The sequence below is a fragment of the Erithacus rubecula genome (assembly GCF_903797595.1).
Source record: "Erithacus rubecula genome assembly, chromosome: 29".
NCBI lineage: Eukaryota > Metazoa > Chordata > Aves > Passeriformes > Muscicapidae > Erithacus > Erithacus rubecula.
Window position 1 is genome coordinate 4,612,121 of NC_136681.1, and position 21,340 is coordinate 4,633,460.

The 21,340-nt window shown below is 50.9% G+C and overlaps 1 protein-coding gene across 11 annotated transcripts in view; it reads right to left on the reverse strand.

Moving 5' to 3' along the window:
- The window catches only part of ANK1 (ankyrin 1), a gene marked incomplete at its 5' end in the record, with an annotated part of 55,080 nt that overhangs the window by 25,140 nt on the left and 8,600 nt on the right, over positions 1 to 21,340 (reverse strand). For 7 of the 11 annotated variants that reach the window (XM_079328799.1, XM_079328795.1, XM_079328806.1 and 4 more), the window contains 4 exons: positions 662 to 760; positions 1,760 to 1,858; positions 4,133 to 4,234; positions 12,202 to 12,294. In XM_079328799.1, coding sequence (XP_079184925.1) covers positions 662 to 760; positions 1,760 to 1,858; positions 4,133 to 4,234; positions 12,202 to 12,294 — 393 coding nt within the window. Of the gene's footprint in view, positions 1 to 661; positions 761 to 1,759; positions 1,859 to 4,132; positions 4,235 to 6,114; positions 6,169 to 11,555; positions 11,716 to 12,201; positions 12,295 to 14,281; positions 14,306 to 21,340 lie in introns of those variants that run through there. The other 4 variants (XM_079328803.1, XM_079328798.1, XM_079328801.1 and 1 more) reach the window with 3 other exon arrangements.

Sequence of the window (21,340 nt, forward strand, 5' to 3'; positions counted from 1 at the left end):
TGTTTCTTGAGTTCTTTGAGGACCTACACCCCCATCAACACCCACACTCCCAGGTCAGTTAACAGGGGCAGAAGCATCCATTGTGGGTGTGAAAAAGAAAAAAGAACCTGGCAACAGTGGAACAATCGCAGAGAGATGGAGCCCAAGGCTCCACATATTCAGAAAAAAAGAGGCAATGCTCCATAAGAGTCAATCTAGGGGACACTGTCTTCTCCTCACTGCCAGTGTGGTCCCTAGCTTCAGGGACAATTCTCCCTTCAGGAAAAACCTGGAGAGCTTACAGCCCCAGCAGGCCCAATGAAGAGAGAGCAAAGGAAGCACAGTGTATTCAACTGCAGGGGCTGCTGGAGATCTCAAAGCTTTGCCAGGGAGGCATCAGCCACGAGTCCTCCCAGGGTAAATTCAGCATGCTTTTGTGTGTTGGCAAGGACTAATTCAGCAGAGACCACACTGGTGTCCCCGTGTGCCTCCAAACTCCCTCCACACCATTTGCACTCTTGTCTCTTCTCAGGAGTCTGGCAGAGCACTCCCAGCTCCTGAGCAAGACTAGAGGGAAACTGCAAAGGGCTGCTGCAATACCTGTGCTGAGCCCAGCTCCCACCAGGAGAACAGCACCACCACAAATGCTGGGTGCCCTCCTGTCCACACCAGGTCACCCTACCTGGGACTGTGCGTTGACGTTGGCCCCATAGTTCACCAGCTCCCGGACCACGTCCTGCTGTCCAGCCAAGGCAGCAATGTGCAGGGCTGTGTTTCCCTTCTGAAAGACACCACAGGACAGTGCTCAGGGGCTGGAGCAGCCCAGGATGCCAGGGAAAGATGGGGCTGATGTGCTGACAGGAATGCAAGCTGAGCTGGCTGGGAAGACCTTTAGAAGGCCATGCAGCTCTCACTCCATGTTCCATCCCTGCTACAGACCAACTAGCCACCCTTCCCATTTGCTGGCCAGGCAGGAGAGTGATTTCATCCCTCCTGTGAAGTTACTGGCAGCAGAAGCTGTATGCACCATCAGGCGCTGTGCATCTTCAGCACAGAGATGGGGGAGCTGAGCCGAGCTGAGCCTTCAGGCAAAACTGCAACGTGCACCTGCAGCCTGGGAGCCAAGGCATCCCAGCACATTGAGGGGACGACGAGCAGGCTGGAAAATGCACGCACAGGCTCTTCTGACTTGTGCCTTTGGGTGGTGTGGCAGAATGCCAGAGTGTGCTCAGTGTCCAGAGCCCTGTGAGAGCACCAGGGAGGTGGCAACGAGGCCTCCTGTTCTCACAGCCCTTCAGCTGCTTATGCAGGCTGATCACTTGTCAGCCCTGCTTGCTTGTGCTGTTGTCTTGCTTGTCATCAAGTGAAGGCCACACCTGCTGTGGTGATGCACGGGAGAACAAGATGTTATTTACGGAGCACCAGAGCTCTCCAGGCTCATGCCAATGGACTGGACTGTGCAGGGGCTGCCCTGGGGCAGCAGCCCGTGCCGGGAGGAGATGTTAATAAGGCAGTACTAGGACATGTTGTGGTTTATGTTACTCCCCTTTGAAGTCCACAATGACCCCACAGGGGAGAGCAGCTCCCACCCACCTGGAGAAGCCAAGCCTGTGCTTAAACCAGAGCCTAGCGCTGGGGCTGAGCCCAGCAGCGCTGCCCTGGCACAGCCTCTCTGGGGGCTGGCAGCAAACAGCATGATGCTGCTCAGCTGCTGCTGTGTGTGGCAGCAGTGGCAGGGAGCAGAGCTGACACCAGCGTGGCCAGAATTCCTTGTCCTTACCTTGGTCGTTGTCTCCAGAACGATCTCCTTGTGCAGCAGCTCCACCACCATTTTCACGTGGCCCTCCTTGGAGGCCAGGTGCAAGGCGTTCAGCCCGTTCTGGAGGAAGCAGAGGTGGGACAGGGGAGTTAGCATCATCTGAAGATGGAGCTCCCTGGGGAGCACCCTCCTCTGAGCTCCTGTGCAGACACCACTGCAGGCACTTGGCCCGTGCCTGGAGAAAGCCCAGGCTGCTGGGGGCAGGAGCGACTGCCCTGTCCTTGAGCTCTGCACTGACATCCAGCACCAGCCACGGTGCCACAAACAGCTCCATGCTGCCAGCAAAACTTCACACAGCTGAATGATGGGTTGCTGACTAATGCTGGAGGTTTCTCCACAAGCAAAACATGCAGCCCTTGTAGGCAATTTCCTATGGATGGGTGGTACCACAGCTCAGTTCATGAGCTGGAGGCACAGGAACTGCTTCAGTCCTCCCTGCTCATGGCACATCCCTCTTGTCAACTCCTGCCTTTGCTCAAGTGACTTCCCATGGGTGCCCCTCTCATAGTCAGGTTTTTCACACCTAAAGCACAGAGCTGAGCTTTGTGCACAGCCCGGAGCAAGGATGCACCACAACTGCTGTGTAAGTCTACACACAAACCTTAAACTTTAGCATTTCCAAAGACAGTGAGAGGCACTGCTTGGGACAATGATTTTATCAAGCAGCAGCCAAATTAATTCACAGTAGTTTGTGAGCTTCCAGGCCAGAAGCTGGCTTCTCCCTGGCTTTCAGACTGCCCACCAGTACCCTGCAGCCCATGGTGGGCTTTGTTCCCCAGAGTTCAGCTGCAGTAAAGAGTGTAGAGGAGGTGTTGGCTGTGTCCCTCTTAGACTCTACCAGTTCCAGGAAGCTCCCAAAGAGCTAAAGTGACATCTCAGAACATCTCTGACTCATCCTCAGTCCTCCAGCTCCTCTTGGATGAGATGGGAGCATGCCGGAATTTGAGACACGAGAGGTGGGTGATGAAGACACTGATGCAGCAATGAAGGAGGTGACATCGGCGGGATGAAGATCAGATGGCATGTCAAGGTCTCTGAACTTGAGTAAGAATACAGGGCCTGTGGGATAGGTCTGACCACATATATCCCTCTTTATTCAATACAGGACATGTGAGGTTGGACCTTTCCCACAGGTCTGATATTCCTCAGAAGGAAACCCCAAAGTGCCATCTAACCTCAGGCAGGAACTGGTGCAAAGATATCACTGAGAGAAGAGCCTCATATTGCTGTGGCCATTGTCTTTCCATCAAAGTGTTAAATGCCCTCACCAGCACCAGAAATGTGGCTGGAAACAGGACTTGAAGCCAGTCAGGGGAGATAGCTGATGACAGACCATCTCTTTTGGTGAGAAAGAAGTTCAAAGTTCATCTTTAGCTTGTCACCCTGACAAGTCACCCTGTTGTAATTGTTTACACATCCCTCTCCAGAACCCCATAGCCCTCTGAGCCAGAGCATTACAGGACCAGTGGACATAGAAAACCTCACCCTACTTTTAGGTTTGCTATTGGAAATGAGTGAATGTCCAAGGAGTGCTCTGCCCTGTGGGACCTGTCCCCAGTGCCTGCCCTGGCTCTGCAGTGCACGGAGCAGCAGGGCTGAACTTCACTCTGGGGACTTGATGCTGAAACAGATGAGTGTGCTTTGGTGCTACCTGCTGAGTCAGCCTCCCCAGCATCACCCCTGCTCCAGAAAGCAGGGACAGCACAGTCTGTCTGCTCCCCCTGCTCAGCCTGAGCCCCTGAATCTGTCCCTACAGCATCTGCCCCAATTCAGGCTCAGCCACTTGCATTTGGCAGCTACACAGATACAAAATGTTCTGATGATGATGTGCAGACAATTCCTCAGTGCCTGCAGCTCTCTGCTCCTGTACAAACGTGTTTCTGTGCAGAATGAGCGGGGGGTCCTGCTGCCCAACACCTCCCAAACCACCACAACTGGCATTTTGCAAACATTCACTGCTTGTGATAAACTGCAGCTTTAGGAATCCAAAAGCCTCAGCATTGCAGCACTGCAGGTGAGGGCAATAACCCCCAAGAGCCATTCCTGTGATGTTCCAGCCACTGTGCTACTCTTTGCAGCCATCTCTTCTGCCCTCTGAGAAGCAGCTGTGCTCTTTAAAATTGTCCCATCTGCTCGTCACACTAAAGGAGCCTTCTCTGCTTGCCTGTTAATGTTCTTTGCTATGCTCCAGCCAGTACATCCAGGCTCCCCAGACCTTTATAGGTATTGCAGCCCTCCTGGCCCCAAAGACAACTGCTCCAGGTCTGCCCTCTGGTCTGCCACATTTTCACATGGACTACAGATAGTACCAGAAGCCCTGTGTGTTTCACCTACCTGGTTACAGGTGTTAATATCTACCCCATTCCTGAGGTGATCCAAGGCTTTGTCCAGATTCCCAGATCTTGCAGCTCTCAAGAAACTGGTTGCAGCATCGGCCTTGGGGACAGAAAGAAAAAACATGAAACTCAGAGCCCCCTTGCTCTCCCCCACCATCAGCATCAGGTCAACTCTTTGCTCAGCTGCAGAGAATGTAACTACACAGAGCAGGCAGAAAAGGCAGAGGCCAGGCAAGTCACAGTGGGAACTGCTGGGACAGAATGAGGTGCCCCAAATCAGACAGGAAGAAGAAGGGCTGGACCTGGACTTAGAGTGAAGAGCATCCAGACAATGGGGCAGAAGTTCTGCAGCTCATCCCATCACACTACGGGGACAGTAGGGAGGGAGCTCCTGGCACCATGACAGCCTCCCTTGGCCCAGGAAACCCCTCCGTGCCTAGGCTGAAGAGCTGCAGGGATGGAGCTACATGAGCCACCCCTACCCTCCTCCAGAAGCCACTGGGTAGCAGCAGCTCGGGTATGGCAGCAGGGACCATGACCACGACCTACTGCTGGAAAAGTCACAACTCTCTCTTTTGGCAGTGCCTCCCTGCTACACCACAGCCAGCCCAGGCAAGGCACAGCAATACTTTCAGCAACACTACCTAGCAGTGTGAGGCAGCAAATGGAGACAATGGCATGGCTCACTAGAAGCTGGAGAACAGGGTGGAAATGCAGTGCTATGGGTCTGTGAGTCTGGGAACTGGAGCTGGTATGTGCCTGCTTGGGCCAGCCCAAAGGGCTCTGCAGCCACAAGACATCCATGACACGGGTGCAGGACACAATCCTCTGCCTTCAGCTCCAAGAGAAAAACAGAGCCCCTCTTGTACCACTCACATCAGGACTGACCAAGGGATCTCCTGTGCTAGGAGAGGTTCTGTTCTGCCACCCCAAGTGCTCCTGTATTACCCACAGCCTGGTTGCAGAGGAGCACCCAGGATTAGGAAGCTCCTGGACAGAGCTGGAAGCAACACAGCTAGAGACAAAAGCACTGGAGACATATTAGGGAGGATGATGCATCACACAAGTTCAGGGCTCCTCTCTTCCCTTCTCTTTGCAGTCCCAGACATTTGAATTGGGACTTTGGAGCAGCACAACTCAGATGCCTTCTGGTCTCCTCCATCTGCCTCCCCCAGCACATCCTTCCTGCCTGACACTCCTGCCAGAGAAAGGCAGCCATGCCCTGCTCCCTGCTGTAGAGCCCACAGACAGGGTGAACTGGCCCTGCTGGGCCGGGCACAGAGCTTAGGCCAGGCCAGCAGCACAGTGGTCAGGGGCCATGGCCCTGTGGGCAGCCTGGGCTCTGGAGGAAGGTGGTGGAGGGCACAGCCCCGTGCCCACCGCGTGCGCAGGCTCCGTGTGCTGCTGGCACAACCTGCTGTGCCAGCTGACTCTGCCTGCTCCAGCCCAGAGAAGAGCCCCAGCAAGCAGGGAAGAGCCCCCAGATCCACAGCAGGGCCATGGCTGTGGAAGGCTGTGAACACAGGGCAGGCATAGCAGCTCAGTGCCTGCTGACACAGAAGGATCAGCTGCAGGAGGCAGAAGGCAGCAGCGCTGTGCTTAGGAGTGCACATTCACGCTCTGAGCTCTGCGTGCTGTCTGGGGTCCAGTGAGGAAACGCTGACAGCTTCAAGCAACAGGCTGAATACAAAGAGCTTTTTCTAACTCCAGACACTGCCAGAAGCCTCTGCTTCTCAGGTCAGGATCAATGATAAGGCAGCAAACCCTTGGAAAATCAAAGCACAGCTCAGTCAGGCTCTGTCATCCATGGGACACACATGGAGCTCAGAAGATTAAATGGTAAAACTCTACATGGTCCTGCAGCAAAGGGGCTCCTAAAGCCCCAGCACACTCAGCAGCAGAGACTACAAGCAGAAAGCAAGCAGAAAAACAAAGCAGAGGTCTCTGTGGGCATGAAGGAGAAGTGTGTGGAATACTCACAGCCACGTCTGGACCGGACCTGCCCTTTCGTGCTGCCATAGTCCGGCACTTCGGCTGAAACCTGAGCCTGGTGTCCCCTCTCTCCCTCCTTGGTTATCTACCCAGCTCCAGCTTTGAGAGAGCCAGTAAGTTACATTGCATTCTAGCTAAAAATACAGGCTCCGTCCTCTCTCCAATGCAGACCCTGCAGGGATCGCCAACTGCTAATGGAATTTGTTCATTTTCTCTCCATTATTGTGTCAGACAGGATATTTAATACCAAGCCACCTCCGGAAAGCAAATGACTGCTGCCAAGTGCAGGGAGGAGGTCAGAGTTGCAGGTACCACCTCGGGAGCAGCAGAGGAAAAGCAGCCCCACAGATACGCCCAGGAGCCTGGCAGCTCACAGGTAACTCACAGAGGAGAGGGGTTGGGGTTCCCTCCTGACCCTCTGCATGCTGGGGCCCAGAAAACACACCAAGGCTGGAGTGTGTCAGAGGTGCTGCCCTTTGCTCCCCGTGCTCAGCATGCACCTTGCAGAGGTGCACAGAGGGATGCAGGGCATCAGAAACCAGCAATCCATGCACCATTCCACCAGAGAAGATGGAATAGCTCGGCTGAAAAGGTACAAGCAGATCCACAGTGATACTGTCCTTCTGATGTCAGGCTGCAAGATGGGACTGCCTGCCTATTGCTCAAGGCAATTCCCTCCCCAGCACATGGAAGCGTCAGGCTGGTCACTGCCATCTCCCACATTCCAGCAAAAGGAAGCACTGACAGCAAGAAATGCAGAGAGCCGGTGAACACAAATAGATAAGCACATGGAGAAGATACACAGAGATCGCAGTGAGCACTGTCCCAGCTCACCCAGAGCAGACACACACCCTGCACAGGGATCCCCACCCAGCAAGAGGCAGGGAGCCAGCACAGTGCACACCCAGCACTCGCTGTGTGCCCCCCAACACACAACTGCTTCCAGACGCAGAGGATTATTTCCCTTTATTTGGAGTTTGCAGAGTTTCTTTCCATTCCTCTTTGCCTTCCTAGCAATTTTCCAGGAAGGAGATATCCCTGGGGAGAAAATAAGCTGCCTCATTTGCTGTTGGGTACCTCTTGCACTCTTAGGTGGCAGCTAAATCCTACATACAGGAATCATGCTCTACTGACTTGCAGACAATCAAGCTGTGAAGTGTCAGGAGGCTGCTGCCAGCAATTCTGCAAGAGAGAAGCCTCAGATCTGGACTTTGTTAAGTGCTCCAAGACCTTCTAAAGTCAAAAACTTAGAACAGCATATCAGACTGTGCTTCTACTCTCCTTCCCTTTCTTTTCCTTCAGGAAAAATCTTCTCTTGTCTGCTGAGAATCTAAATTTTTCCCTTTCCCTCTGTCCTGGTTTCAGAGTAAATTTTTTCTCATGACACCCTCTCCTGGCCCTGAGGAGAGGCTTCTTCTGCTCCTTTTCTCAGGGGTCCTCCTGCTCTCAAAGCATTAATGCCACTAGCCTGGAACCACACGAGCCCACTGCATTGTAGCCATGGCCAAGGCAATAAGCAAAGACCAAGCAAAACCAGAGGCTCAGGCTGGATTTCGAGGGCTGCAGTCAGAGGTCTGTAAGCCCACTGTGCCTCGGGCTAGCTCTTGCTCTAATCTCTTTTGGCAGAGCCTGCTCTCGGTCACACCCAGGGAGGAGCAGCTCCTGCTCATGGCTGATAACCAAAGGGAGCCTCAGCATTGCCTGCTCCTGCTAAAGGTGGCCACACCTGGCAGGAGCCCACTCTGTATGAGCTGCTAAATGCTGTAAGGAGATGATTTCCAAGTACAAACGAGTTCAGGGACTTGTGCTGATCTCACAGTGTTTTCTGGGACACAAAGACAGTCAAGAAGCACCTCACACACTATTCCAGCCTGGCACACATGCATCCTGCTGCAGTGCCCTCTTTTCCTTGTCTGCCCACTTGTCTCTTCAGCCAAGCTGACACAGACTCCTGGATCAGCAGACAGGAGGCACAGCAGGGAAACACTCGAGCGGTGGGCAGCACACAGTCACCCCAACAGCCAAAGAACCCCAGGACTGGCAGTGACATGCAACCCCAAATCCTGGCACCAAGCCATGTATTGCTGTGGGCATCCTGTCTAGATGCTGTGGAAGGGTCCAGCTCACATCTCAGGGGTCATCCAGTTCCTTCCAGCCACTAGTGCCAGTGCCTTGAAACCTAAAGTCAGCGCTGCCAGCTGAGGACACGTGAGAAACCCTTGCCAAGGGCAACAGCCCTTGCCATTTGCTTGGACATTTCCTTGCTCATGTGGACTTGTGTCCAGCAGTGGGCATGATCCTCACCTTTGAGGCATTATTTCCATCAGAAACACCAAAACCTCACACCAGTGTAGTGGTTTACTTCTAAGTAATTGTGCAATCTAGGAATGTCCCTGGAGCCAATGCTCATTAGGACTGCTCTGCCTTGCAGGTATCAAGTACACAGCTCTGCAGGTGATAACCTCAGTCCTTCCTTATCAGGTGAGAGGGGTTTGTCAGTCCTCAAAACACATTAAAAGAGCTGCTACGATTGAGAGCAGTTAGGGATAACACCTAAGGTCCCCATAGGATAATCAGGGAAGATTGGGAGATTAAATTCAAAATGCTCAGAAACAGAAGCCATACTGTCTGTCTTACAGGAACTTTCTCTCCTGTATGTATTAAGAGAAACTGGATGCTCTCAGTGGGCCCTGCCGCAGAAACAAAACCTACTGGCAGGTTTCTGCCTTCTGAGTAGAAGGCAGCATTCAGCAGAATACAGCATCTCCAGAGAGGCCACAGTAGCAAAGCCTCAGGCAGTCAGCCAGCAGAACACAGAGACCAGGCAGACAATGCAAACCCCGGAGAAAGAAAAAAGCAAAAGCATTGGGAAAATTCATCTGATGGAAGGGTAAATCCAAATGTTTAAATTCTATTATTTCATCATCCTTACCCCTATCCACATGATTCAAGACAGATAAATCCATATGCCCAAGTTCTATTCTCCTGTCTTCCACACCTCTGCCTACATGATTTAGCACAGGTCTGCAGATCTTAATAGGACTGATGAGAGTCAAGGCACAAGAAGTCACCTCTGGAAAGCATCTGCCAAGTGAGTTTGTTCTCATTTCGTGCACCAGCTTGAGGAAACCCTTTGTCCATGCTCCTTTCTGCTTAGTGGAGATTTCACAACATCCCCAAAGCACAGAGGCTGATGGCTGATACACCCAGCAGAGACCCCCAAAGCAGGATGCACGGAGAGCTCAACCATCCCACAGCAGGTGAATCAGAGCATGCAGGAAGTGAAAGATCTGTTCATGTTCCTGTGCAAAGGATAGAGCTAGAGAAGAACTCGGCATAACTGGCAAAGGAGAAATCCCAAAGCAGAAGAAGGAGGGAAGGAAGGGCCCTGGCAGGTTTGTGGGAAGGGAAGCAACCCTTCCTACTACTTTCTACTAATGTCAATTAGCATTTTTACAGCACTGAAGGAAGAGAGGGCAAGCTTTCTGCTGCCAGCATCAGAGTGGCCTCTCCACCATGCACAATCCTCCACCATTACATAATCATGAGTAATGAGCTTTTGGAAAGCCCATTTTTGTGCACCCTTAACAGAAGAGGTAGTTCTGGACTGTCACTGGTGGTACAGGTCAGGGTCAAGGTTAGCTGAGTCCCTGCTGCAATTGGCTCCTTCCTGCCTCATTCCTGGGCCCCCTTTGCTGGCTGCTCCAGCTGGAGCAGCTTCAGAACACAAACAGCCTAATCACAAACAGCTTTCTGCACAGGGCAAGGCAGCAAGGAGCTGCCCCTACCCAGCAGGCTGATTTTTGTGATAAGGATCCTCTGGAGGGCTCCAGCCCCCATCTCTGTGCAAGCCTGCAGTGCCTGCCTGCTGCCTAATGGATTTTCTAAGTAATACGTTCAAGATCTTGTTCTGTCATTTGCAAACTATCACTTTCCCTTTGAAGTACAGTTCTGGGTCCAGCAGCAGTGGGGAATGAGGCAGGGGCTGGTCCAGAGACCTGAACAGGAAAAGGAGAGCAGAACATCTTTCATTTTACTCAGAGCCAAGGCAAGGCAAGAATGAACAGAGCTTCTGCTCCTGCCAGCTGAGGCCATGCACACCCAGGGGAAAGCTGTCACTCTCCTTTGATGTTAGCTGGAGCCTCTGCTCTCTGCATATCCTGAAAAAGAAAAGCTATTTTTACCTCATAAAAGAAAAACCCAAAAAACCATAGACTGAAGACAATACATGCAATACATGAGAGCTCTTAGCTCAGGCACTACACCTCTTCTAATAACATAATAACATTTACAGCTTCTGAGAGGGATGCAGCAGCACAGCACTGCTTTCTATCTCTTATTTTCCTGATGCATTCCTTTTTTGGACCATGACACGGCTCAGGCAGGTCTGTGCAATGAGCACAGGGGGCTCTAGCCTGCTGCCAGTGCAAGGGGGGAGTCAGAGATGCTCTGAGCCTGCCTGATGCCAGCTGGGCACTAAGACACAGCTTCTGGACCAGCCTCAGCCTGCCCTGGGCCTGTCAGCACCCTCATGCTCAGGAGAGGTGCTGGGGTCCAGATCATTCCAGCAGAGTCTGCCCCCAGTGCCCTGTGGAGAAGCTTCCTTTACTTTCCTAGCGATGCTCATGAACTGCTCCTGATTTCTGCAGTCTGTTCTGACTCATTCCCTACCTCTCCTCCAGCAGGACTAGTCCACACCAGCTTTGCCTGCCTGCATGAACAGAGCACTTAGAAGGGGCTTTCTGCTGGCATCTGCCTGCTGGGAAGGATCACAGTACAGTCCTTGTGCTGTGGCTACCACAGATTTACTGTCTTGAGCCTTAAGCCAGGCTTGGGGTGAGCCTCTGGAAGATATGCAGGGAAGGAAGCATTGACAGAAAAGCACCAGAAGCACAGGCCTGGCAGTGTGTCTCTGCCAGCAGATCCCTGGAGAGGACATGGGAGCAGAGCAGAGCACAGGCACCTGCTTCACACAGAGCCAGCACAGCACTGTGCTCAGGGACAAACAGCATCCTGGGCACCTGGGCTCCACAGGGGCAAAACAAGAGAGGTGACAACACAGGAATCAACATCCACCATCACAATACTGCAAAAAAACAACACCTGGGGCACCTCCCTTCTCCCAGTAAAGCAGTGGTGAGAAGGACAAGGCAAATGCAGCACCAAGGGACCTGGTTTCAATGGCAGGGCTGTCACTGGCTCCAAGGGTGACCTTAGACAAGTTACCAATGACCTAAGAAGGGCAGCAAACCCTTCCTGCCAGTCTGAGGTCTGTTTAGCAGCAGCTGTTTGGGGAGAAGAGGCGTTATCTTTGACTGAAGTTCATATTACCAGCCAGAATATACCTAAACTCCCTCATGCAACCAGCTGGCCTGACTCCTCTCCTCTTTTGCTGCCCAAGAACCCCCTGGCCATGCCCAAGTACTCACCCTCAGGCAATGCATGCATGTCATCACTGCAGGAGGAGGTCAGCTCTCCCTGCACAGCCAGGCTCTGCAGCTCTGATCAACCCACTTTTGCTGAATGCTGCAGTCAAACCAAGTACGAGCAGGCTGGAGGGGGTTTATCAGCAGCTGGACTGCACCCTATCACCACTGCACACCTGACTGCAAGCCAGCACAACAAGGAATCTCCTGTCTGGAGCCGGGAGATTACGGGTTGTCCCACGTCAGGAAACTGGGGAGAGCTGCCAGGCTGGGCACAGTGTTTGGTGAATGTCATGCCTGAACCACACTTCATAAACATGTCTGTGAGCTGTTAGCAGGGAGCAGCCCATGTGCATGACCTTTTCAGTTAGTACAAGGGAAGATGAAACTTCAGCAATATAAAGCAAAATGAAGCAGCTCTGTGGCCAGAATCACACTGTCTCTTAGTGTCTGCCACACAAAGCAGGCTGGGCTGGAGCAGTGAGCAGAAGACCTTGCGTTTTTCACAGGCTTGGCTGGGCAAGTCCCAAATGGAGGACACCGAGATGGAGCTGGAGTAGCAAATGGGGCCCAGTGCCAGCAGCTCTGGGCTCTTTGCAGGGCCTAGAGCCCACTATAACACGATGAACGCGCCCCTTCCCCCCTCTACCTGCACAGCAGACTCCTGCTCCAGCATCCCTTCAGGAGATCCTTGCTTGCAGCAAGAAGGCAAGGGGTCCACAGTGGTTGGTGCATGCCCTCTCTGAAAGACACGCAAGGGAGTCACCGATTGTCCAGAGGAACAGAGCCCTGGAGAGCGCTCCCATCCCACCCTGTCCTTGGCTCCAGCCTGGGGGACCCCGGGGGGGCCCAGCCTGCCTGCCTGGCAGGAGTCATCCCTCTCACTGTGCTCTGCCTGTCCCCTCCTGGCTCCAGATGCTGAGCCTGGCAAAGCACTCGGGGCGTGCAGGGCAGCCACACTGCTTGGTTTCTATTCCAGCTCCCATTCACCTGGCCCTTCTTGCCACTTGCAGGGTCAAGAAGGCCAAGGTTCTTCCAGCCAGGCACAAACCAGTGAATGCACAGCCATGGGGTAATCACACCTGGGGAGGCCTGGGCAGTATACAGATCAATCCAGTTTGTGACATTTGCAGCTTTGCCATCTGGGTCTCTCAAGGGAATTCTTACAAAACAGTGCAGCCCACCACCAGAAAAGTTTGTACGAGCTGAGAGGTAGGACAAGTAGATCAATAGAACATGTTAGGATGGCAAAATGATTTGCATTACATAGTAATTGAGGTTTTTATACTGAGAAAAGGCCAAGTTTAGCATTAGAGCAAAGCCGAGTCCTTACCTCAGTCCAGGGAAAACACTTTCCCTTTGTCCAGAGTGATTCAGCACTGCATTGACAGTCTAGATTCCCTCTGATATTTGAAATAGAGGACACTCCACGTTCAGCTCAGGTAGAGCTCAAATGTTTGTTGCCAAAAGGATGGGCACTGCAACTGCTGGCACACTGTATTTGCTCTGAAAAGTGCAGCTGCTCTGAACCTACACTCAGTGTCCACCAGTGCCTCAGATCCTGCTTCCCTCAGAGCTCCATGTCCTGAATGCAAGCACAATCCACACTCTGACAGAGGCCATTACCAGCCAGAGCTCATGAATCCGTTCAGAGTCTGTCCCCCAGCACAACGCAAACTTTCTCCAGATCCTGCATCCACCAGCAGAGTGTACACCTGACAAAGCCCCACCTGCCCCCTGCAGTCCCCCTGGGCTGACCTCCCAGCAGAGCTCAGGGAAAAGCCTTTCAGAGCCCAGGAGATTGCCTCCCTCACCCCTCCCACTGCGGGATTCAGGCTGGCTTTGCTTCGTGCAGCCTCTGGCACTGGTGACTTCCACAAACCCAGAGCAGAGAAGCTCAAGCATGGGACAATCCCCTTGGCAGCAAACCTTGCAGCCTCTCAGGCTGGCTTAGTCCTACAGATTTCTGGGGATGCAGTGATGCCTAGTGCCCAGCCCAGAGATGGAGAGGGGACAGGTGAGCCCTGCACAGTGCTGGAGGGAACAGCACTCACCTTTGCCTCTGGCACAGGACTCCCCTGTGGCCCACAGCCCAGCAGGGGCAGGGGAGGAGGGGCTGTGCTGGTCGGGCAGTCTGCAGTGATGGCCACACTGTGCTGTGGCAGACACAACAGGATGGAATTGCCCCAGGTCCCCACCACTGAGGCAGAACCTTTCTACCACGGTGAGGAATGAGAAAAGCACCTAAATACACCATGTCTGCAGGTCAGAGCTGCTCTGACAGAGAATTACCTTTAGGGATACTCCTGGCAAGTTTTGCCAAGCCTCAGACTCTCTGCTTTCCCACTAAGACCTGGAGTTCTGCCTGCAAACAGCTCTCAAGAACCTAATATTACTAATTTTACCTAATACTAATTACTAATATTACTTAATATTACTGTCAGTCACATACCTATAGCTCTAAAGGTAAAGGTAATTTTGGGAACATGAGTGAAGGGGATCCTGTGAGTGGGAGGCACCTGTCTGTTTTCCACCTTCCCTGAAGATGGGGGAGAACAGAGCACTTTGCCTTGAGTGTGTACTAAAAATCATTTCTTTCCCAGGCTGTTTGTGAAGTTGCTGCAGGCTCCATCTGTAAGAAAACTGGTCTCTTTGCTCCGTTAATTGCTGTCCCTTGTTAAGTGCAATTTCCTTACACTTCCCATTGCTCCCTCTAATTGCCGCCTCACCTGAGGCATCTCCAAAAGATACATCTGACTGTAGACAGTTGAGCTGCATATATCAGTGCTGGAAACTCAGACCTCAGAGCAACTTGCTTTACTAGCAGCTTGTCACTGTTATATCTAATAGGAACATCCTGACAGTTCTGCAGAAACCAACACTATGGGCACAACCCTGTCTGAGAAATCAGAGCCTGTGAGAGCTTGAAAAACAACAAATACAGCTCAAATAAATGAACAGCTTTTCATTCTCAAAGGTCTTTCCATTTTCACGAAAACACCTAAAAAAACCCACTAAATCTCAGGCAGTTCCTTAATACTTACCTGTTTCCAGATGCTGAACTGAGATTGTCTGCATTGTTCATTCCCCAAAATTTTATTCTGTGTCTTCTCCTTAGTGACATCTGAGCTTATGATCATCAGAAACAACAGAAGGTGGACTCAGTGTCATGCTGTACTCACAAAAGCTAACACACAGTTAAACTGGGGCTCTGCAAAGGGACGTTATTTACACTAGAAGAAACAGGAATATTGTCTAAAAAAGAGCAAATTCACGTTGAGAAAAAGTGACCAAGAATTACTGTGAATAATACCAAATAACAACCTCTGGGAACTCCTGTGGGCTTTAGGGATTTTTTGCAAGCCAGGGTTTCAGTATTCTCTTAAGTGCTGTTCCCTGGGTGCTGTAACACTTCTCATACCCACATGAAAGCAAATTTCTCCCTCTGCTGTCCTGAGGCAGCTCCTGGGACAAGGCTCAGCATCCCTGGTGCCTCAGGGCCATTGATTCAGGGCTCACACCTGAGATGAGAACGTTGAATTCCAGCAGCAACTGCAGACAGAGTCAAGGGTGAAGAGAAGCTCTGTCAGAAATTCAGAAGGCAGAGGTCTCTGAAGAGAACTAGTCCTTCAGCTACAAAGAGGTTTTTTTTGGGTTTTTTTTTTTTTTCCCCTCAGGACACAAAGTTCTGTCTCTGACCTTTGGAGAAACTCTTCAGCTGTGTGATGATGTAGCTGGGAAGGAATGCAAGGGTCCTTCCTCGGTTTTGGTATCTGCCATGTAACCAGAGAAGTGACTGCCCAGAACCAGGCACTTGCTGGCTGCCACCAGTCTGTCCTCAGCTGTTCTTCCTTTCATTTAAGGGAATGAGGAATGTAATGTGTACAGCAGAGAACCTTAAACACCTCACCTCGGAGAAGAATAAATAACACAAAAATGGGCTTTAATATTTTGAGGCAGCTGTATGTGCTTTTGCCCAGGAAAGGAAGCACAGCCCCTCCTGAGCCCAGGCACGTGAGAAATGATGCCAGGTGAGTCCAGGGCTGCAGCCACCGAGAGGAGCTGCTCCCCCTGAGCATTTGCAGTACCCTCTAGGTACAAGGACATGGACACCCACAGGTTCACTTTACTCCAGCATGTCCCTTTGTCCTCAGAGAGGAAAACACTCCCTGTGCTCCTGTCACCTGCTGAGGCTCCCAGGAGCAGCCAGGCTCCCAGGCTCCAGTCAGCAAGCTATTATTTCAGGAAACGTCAATGTAGTTTTAAAGCTGAGTCAACAACAGAAGCTGAATAATTTAAATGTTTAGCAATTCTGCTCCTGCTGCCCAGCCATGGATAACAGCAGGTACACAGAGAAACAGTGGCACTGTCAGGCCATTTCTCCTGTTGGGAGAGAGCAGCAGTGATGCAGGGAGGAAGGAGTGGATGAGGCTGCAGAGCTGAGGTGGATGGTGCAGCTCAGAGCAGGCAGTCCTCAGAGCATCACACAGCTGAGGCTTTGCTTTCCTATGGTTTTCTGGCTTCTGGCGTGGTGATTCCTGACCTCACAGCAAGTCCAGAGGTGCTGCTGGTGCTCAGCTTCCACAGGGCTGCATGAGGGGTCCTCACCCATATCTGCTCTTCACTTCTCCATCCCAGGAGGGGCTGGGCAATGGGATGTGGCGGGAGGGCGACAAAGATTTACTGTACACAAATAGCCAGCCCTTGCTCTCTATCTCCTTTGTTGTTGTTGGGAGGACAGGAAAGCCAATTTAAGGTACTTTTCTCCAAATGTGTTTAAAAACCAGCATGCAGAAGCACAGAACAAATGAAAAGAAACCCAGTGGACTGGTATGCAAAGCTCTGCAGCTATTAGAAATAAGAAATCTCTTTCTGTCATAGCCCTGATCTAAGAAACAGTTTAGTCGTCATTAATCAGTTCAGAACTACTTAATCTGTGAGATTCCCAAAGGAAATTCAGAAATACAAATTGATTAGATTTTCTCAAGGTTGTGTTTCTTGAACTGTGCACTGTTGCCTCCAAAGGCATGACTTTGGAGTTGAAGCAGACTGCTCTCTTACTCCAAGAAATAGCTGCCTTGAACCAGCATAACTACAATTTAGTTCTTGGAGAGGGAGCAGCCTGAGCCCCAAACCAAGATGTTTCAGCAGCCCTTTGCCCCTCCTGCACACACCCTGAGCAGACAGACAGCTTCATAGCATGTGTCCCTCTGGCACCTCACCACGTCTTATCAAGTGTTCTTTTTGCTCATCATTTGAACAAGCCAGGGTACACAACTGAAAATGTCATCACACTGATTTATCTTATTTATACTTATTCAAGCATAAAAATGCAGGAAGTCAAATTCTCAGAGTGAAGACATGAAAGAGCTGCAAAGCTCCCAAACGAAAGGAATATTCACATTCCATTGTTTGTTCTACAGCTTAGTATTGTGCTATCCTGGCTGCAAAGAAGATATCAGCACAGATAAAATTGTTCAGCAGCCTCTGCACCCAGCAGTCTTATCCAGTGGAACACATCTCACCCATAGAATTAGCACTCACTGTTTACTCACCCCTCTTAGAGACCAGGCATTTCTGACAGCAAAAAGCATCACCTAATTCAGCCTGAATCTGAACATTCCCAGATCTGGGAGCACAGAATTTGGCATTATGCCCACAACATGGGCCAAGGGCAAATCACTTCTTAATTACTGCTCATGGCGCAGATTTCAGCTTTCATTCAGACAGGCACCAATCTGAAAGATGTAACAAGACCCTTCTCAGGCTGCAGTTAATCCCACCCCAGCTATTGATCCTGTTGGATCCACTGGTCCTGCTGTAACTGCAAGTCTACAGGTAACTGAGAGATGCCTAAATGCTATGCCTGTTTGGGAATCTCAAGACCAAGAGATTTCCATCACTTGGCTGCAGTGCATGCCTGGAGGCAGCAGAGACTGACCTCCTGTGAGAAAAGATGAATGCACAGTCCCCACCTGGCAAGCTGCACTCTGCTTCTCTTGGAAAGAAATCTGCTCTGCTCCTGAGAATCAAGCCAGAGAGCAAAACTCAGATCTTGCCCCACACTTTCAGTGTGCCTTTATTCTCAGCCACCCAGTCTCTGAGGTCTGCACTGTTCCTAAACACCACAGCCTGCACCCAAATGATCTTGATCTGTCATCTTCAGGCAGTTTGACAAAATATTTTCTCCTTTAGCATGCAGTGGCCAGCAGCACTGAGATCACAAGTCTGGGGTTGCCTGTTGCTGTGACAGCACAAGGAGCAGGCAGGGTGCTCAGGATGCCCTGCTCTCCTTCATCAAACACTCAGCTGTCCCCAGTGCCTCTCTGCACATCCCCAGGGACACTGCTGTGTGCAGATCCCATGAGTCCCACATGTGCCCGTGCCCTCGGACGCTGGCCCACATGAGTATATCCACAGAGCAGCAGCCAATTCCCAGGGGTGTCTCACAACACTCAGGGAGGAGGATGGGGTGCTTTGCCCAGGACACACAGCTAGACAGACTCTCACTCAGTGAGGATCGACAGAAACCCCTCGGCTGTGCCGCTGCGGCACACTGCAATAGCAGACAGACCAACGCGATATTTTCTCAGTATTTAAAGCTCAGCTTTATGTTCACTCCTGAAAATCCACTGTATCCAGCATATCTGGAGCTGCAGGAGGGTAGAAGAGGCACCTGAAGCCAACGTGCCGAGGGTGGGCTCACAGAAGCCGTTTTGGGCTCGTACAGAGCCAACGCTTGAAGCAGGGCTCAATGCTCAGCTCCCCTGAGCGCCAGCAGAGAGAAACGAGAATATCTGAGGGTATAATTGAGCTGACCTACTTCCACACGTGGCACAGCAGGGGAAGGGCTCCCTCCTCCTCCTCTCCCAGACTGGAGGGAGCTGAGGTGAGCAACTGGGGCGCAGAGCTCTGCAGCACAGCACTGCTGAGCATCCCCTGGCACAGCAGAGCCCAGAGCGGCACCGAGGGGACAGGAGCAGCCCCGCTCTGCCCAGCACTCCCAGCAGCAAAACCCCAGCCCAGAAACATCCAAATCCTCTCAGCTGCTGTTGCCGTGGCAACGCCAGAGCCAGGATCCACCAGCCTTTGATGTTCAGATCTGCTCAAAGCGTGCAAAATGTTTAAAGTGTGAAAAATGCTACTGGAAGCTGGGGAGCTGTGTGTTAGAGCACCTGGCTGCCCTGAAGATGGAAGTCCCTCCAGGGAGAAAGTGTTCACGCTGTCCAGCCCCACTTCATCTTCTGCCACAGCCGTCACTGCCAGCACGCTGCTGCTTCTGTGCCCAGCTCACCCACTTAAGGGATTTTAATATTTAACATCACACAAGTGCCGCTTCACAGGGTGATTTGGGTTATTAATTTAAAAAAAAAAAAAAAAAATCCACTTCCCCATAATGATAAAAAGCAGGATGCTGGTACTCCATCTGATCAGTGCTGGAAGCTAAGCACTATGAGCACTGGCCCCAGAGCCATTAATAGGGAATCTGGGAGGGGAGGAGCAGCCAGCAGAGCCAAGTAAGATGCAGCACAACACACTCCCCATCTTCCATTGCATCACAGCAGAGAGGAGGAAGCAATTCCACATGACACACAGGTTGTGCCAAGCACGGGAGGAGCTGGTCTGATCCCCCCTCTCCAGAGATCCCCTGCATGGCAAGGACACCTCTGAGCTCATGACTGCACAATTGCTTTCCTTACAAAATTAACTCTCTTGTAGCATTTAGTGCTAGGATTCCCTGAGGATTTGCAAAAAATCAGTGCTGTCAGTGCCAGGAAATGCTTGACACTGACCCTGCACCCACCTACCTTACTGAGCCACCAAATCAGGCTGGTTCAGTGCAAGCCAAGAAGTTCTGAAGTGCAGGGGCAGAGAGAGAGAGATTTGAAACATGTGAGAGATATTTTTGCCAGACTTCTGACAAAATTTGCTTTACAATCTGAAACACAGAAACGTGAAGTAGTCTCGTACTTCAGAGAGTAGGAGTTCTCTTCTACATTGAGAACATGTGTCCTGCACTCTGTCATTCCCACCACTTTCATTTTAAGATTCATCCTACTCCACACCTGCAAAGTTTCCTTGCATTCTTTCACCCTCCTCCTAAACTACTGATCCCACAGGCAGGTAAGAAAGGCAGCCCTCAGCAGAGCACAGAAATGCTACAGACAGCTCTAGGAGCTGGGGAAACAAGTGGCTTGAAAGAAACAGAATACAATTACCTAAGATTTTTGCTGAGGAGAAGAGTCAGTCCATGCACACAAACACTTCATTGTGAAAAGCATCATAGCATCTTTGACAGCAGCTATAGGGGATGCTGGATATCAGGCTCACAAAAGCAAGTCAACCTAAAACTTTAGATTTCCTCCTCTTAACTTCTTGTAGGAGCCTAAGTATCTGCTTTACAGGGACTGCTAAAGCTGCGCTTGTCTGTCAATGGAATTAAACAGTAAAGAAATCCTATTATTTCCTCTTTTGACTTCTTCATGTTCTTTTCAACAGAAAAGGCAAGCCATTTTCACCTGCCAGCAGGCAGAGGCTGAGAAAGCATTTTGGCCAGGATGCCCACTGTGGCAGGTGTGTGACAGGAGCAGTTCTATTACGGCTGCTTTGCTGTGTTATCTGCTGACATGGTTTGGAACAAGGACCTGCTGGAAGCCTGCAGCATTTTACTCTATCCTCCTACTTTATTGCAGCCCTTAGTGCCTCTTCAGAGGCATAGCATCCTCCAAACATGTTTGCATGCGTGTTTATTCACTCTTGTCTTAAAAAACATATTAGCCTAATTAGGTCCTTTCTTCATGGTTGGGCACTTAAAGAGATTCCTTTGATTCTTTGTTGTTTCTTGGCACCTCCCAACCAGATCACTGGCATGTCATATACCTCTTTTAATGTAAATGCAAAAATTATAGATACCTATTTTCTAGGCACTTTTTTGTCATTAAAAAAGCCTAATATTATCCCAGCAACCTCCTGGGAAAGCTTGGCAATAAACAGCAGACAGCTTGAGGGTGGGGAGCTGATTGCAGCAGCTGCAGCTCCAGAAAGAGGACAAAAATCATGTTATGTGCTTCATTTGTGGTGTTTGTTTTTCTCCCCAGAAATCTCCAAAGAACAGCAAAGGAAACTCTGAAGCCTTTTCCTCCTCTGATCTCTTTTTTTTTCCCCCTCAGTGTTTTACAATAGGTTTTTACTGTCAAGAGCAAACAACAGGTTCATATCTTATTATAGTGCACTTTCTGCAGGCAGAATGCTGCCTTTACTCCTAACAGAATAGACAAAAACCACACCAGTTCTGCAGATAAAAAGTGAGTTCAGACCAAGGCTCTCAATCTGCAGGGCCCCTCCTCGGTGATGAACCTTACCTCCCGTCATGAGGAAGTTGCATCACTACTGCAGCTGTGAGCACAGCCTCCCAACCAGCGGCTCCAAGTGTCTTCACAGCTTTCCTAGCTCTAAGGCATGACTTTAAAGCAAAGTGAATTAGGGAAAGATGTCTGCTCCTGTTCCCAAGTATCTGCAATTTACCCACATTGTCTGGCAATAGAGGAAAGGCAGAATAAATGCACCTCATTGGGCCTGTGCTGAAAATCATGGTGTGAGAGGCCCTTTAGGCCAATGCTGCTGATCCTGTAAAATGCTGTCAGAAGACAGAAAATGCTGCTGCCTCACTTTTTGAATGCAGAGAAGGCATTTTTGCTATGCCTTATCGAGCTGCTGCTGCCATGGAGGACTTCCCTGACAGGTCTGAGAAGCACATCTCACCACTGGCAGGGATGAGTTCACAAGTT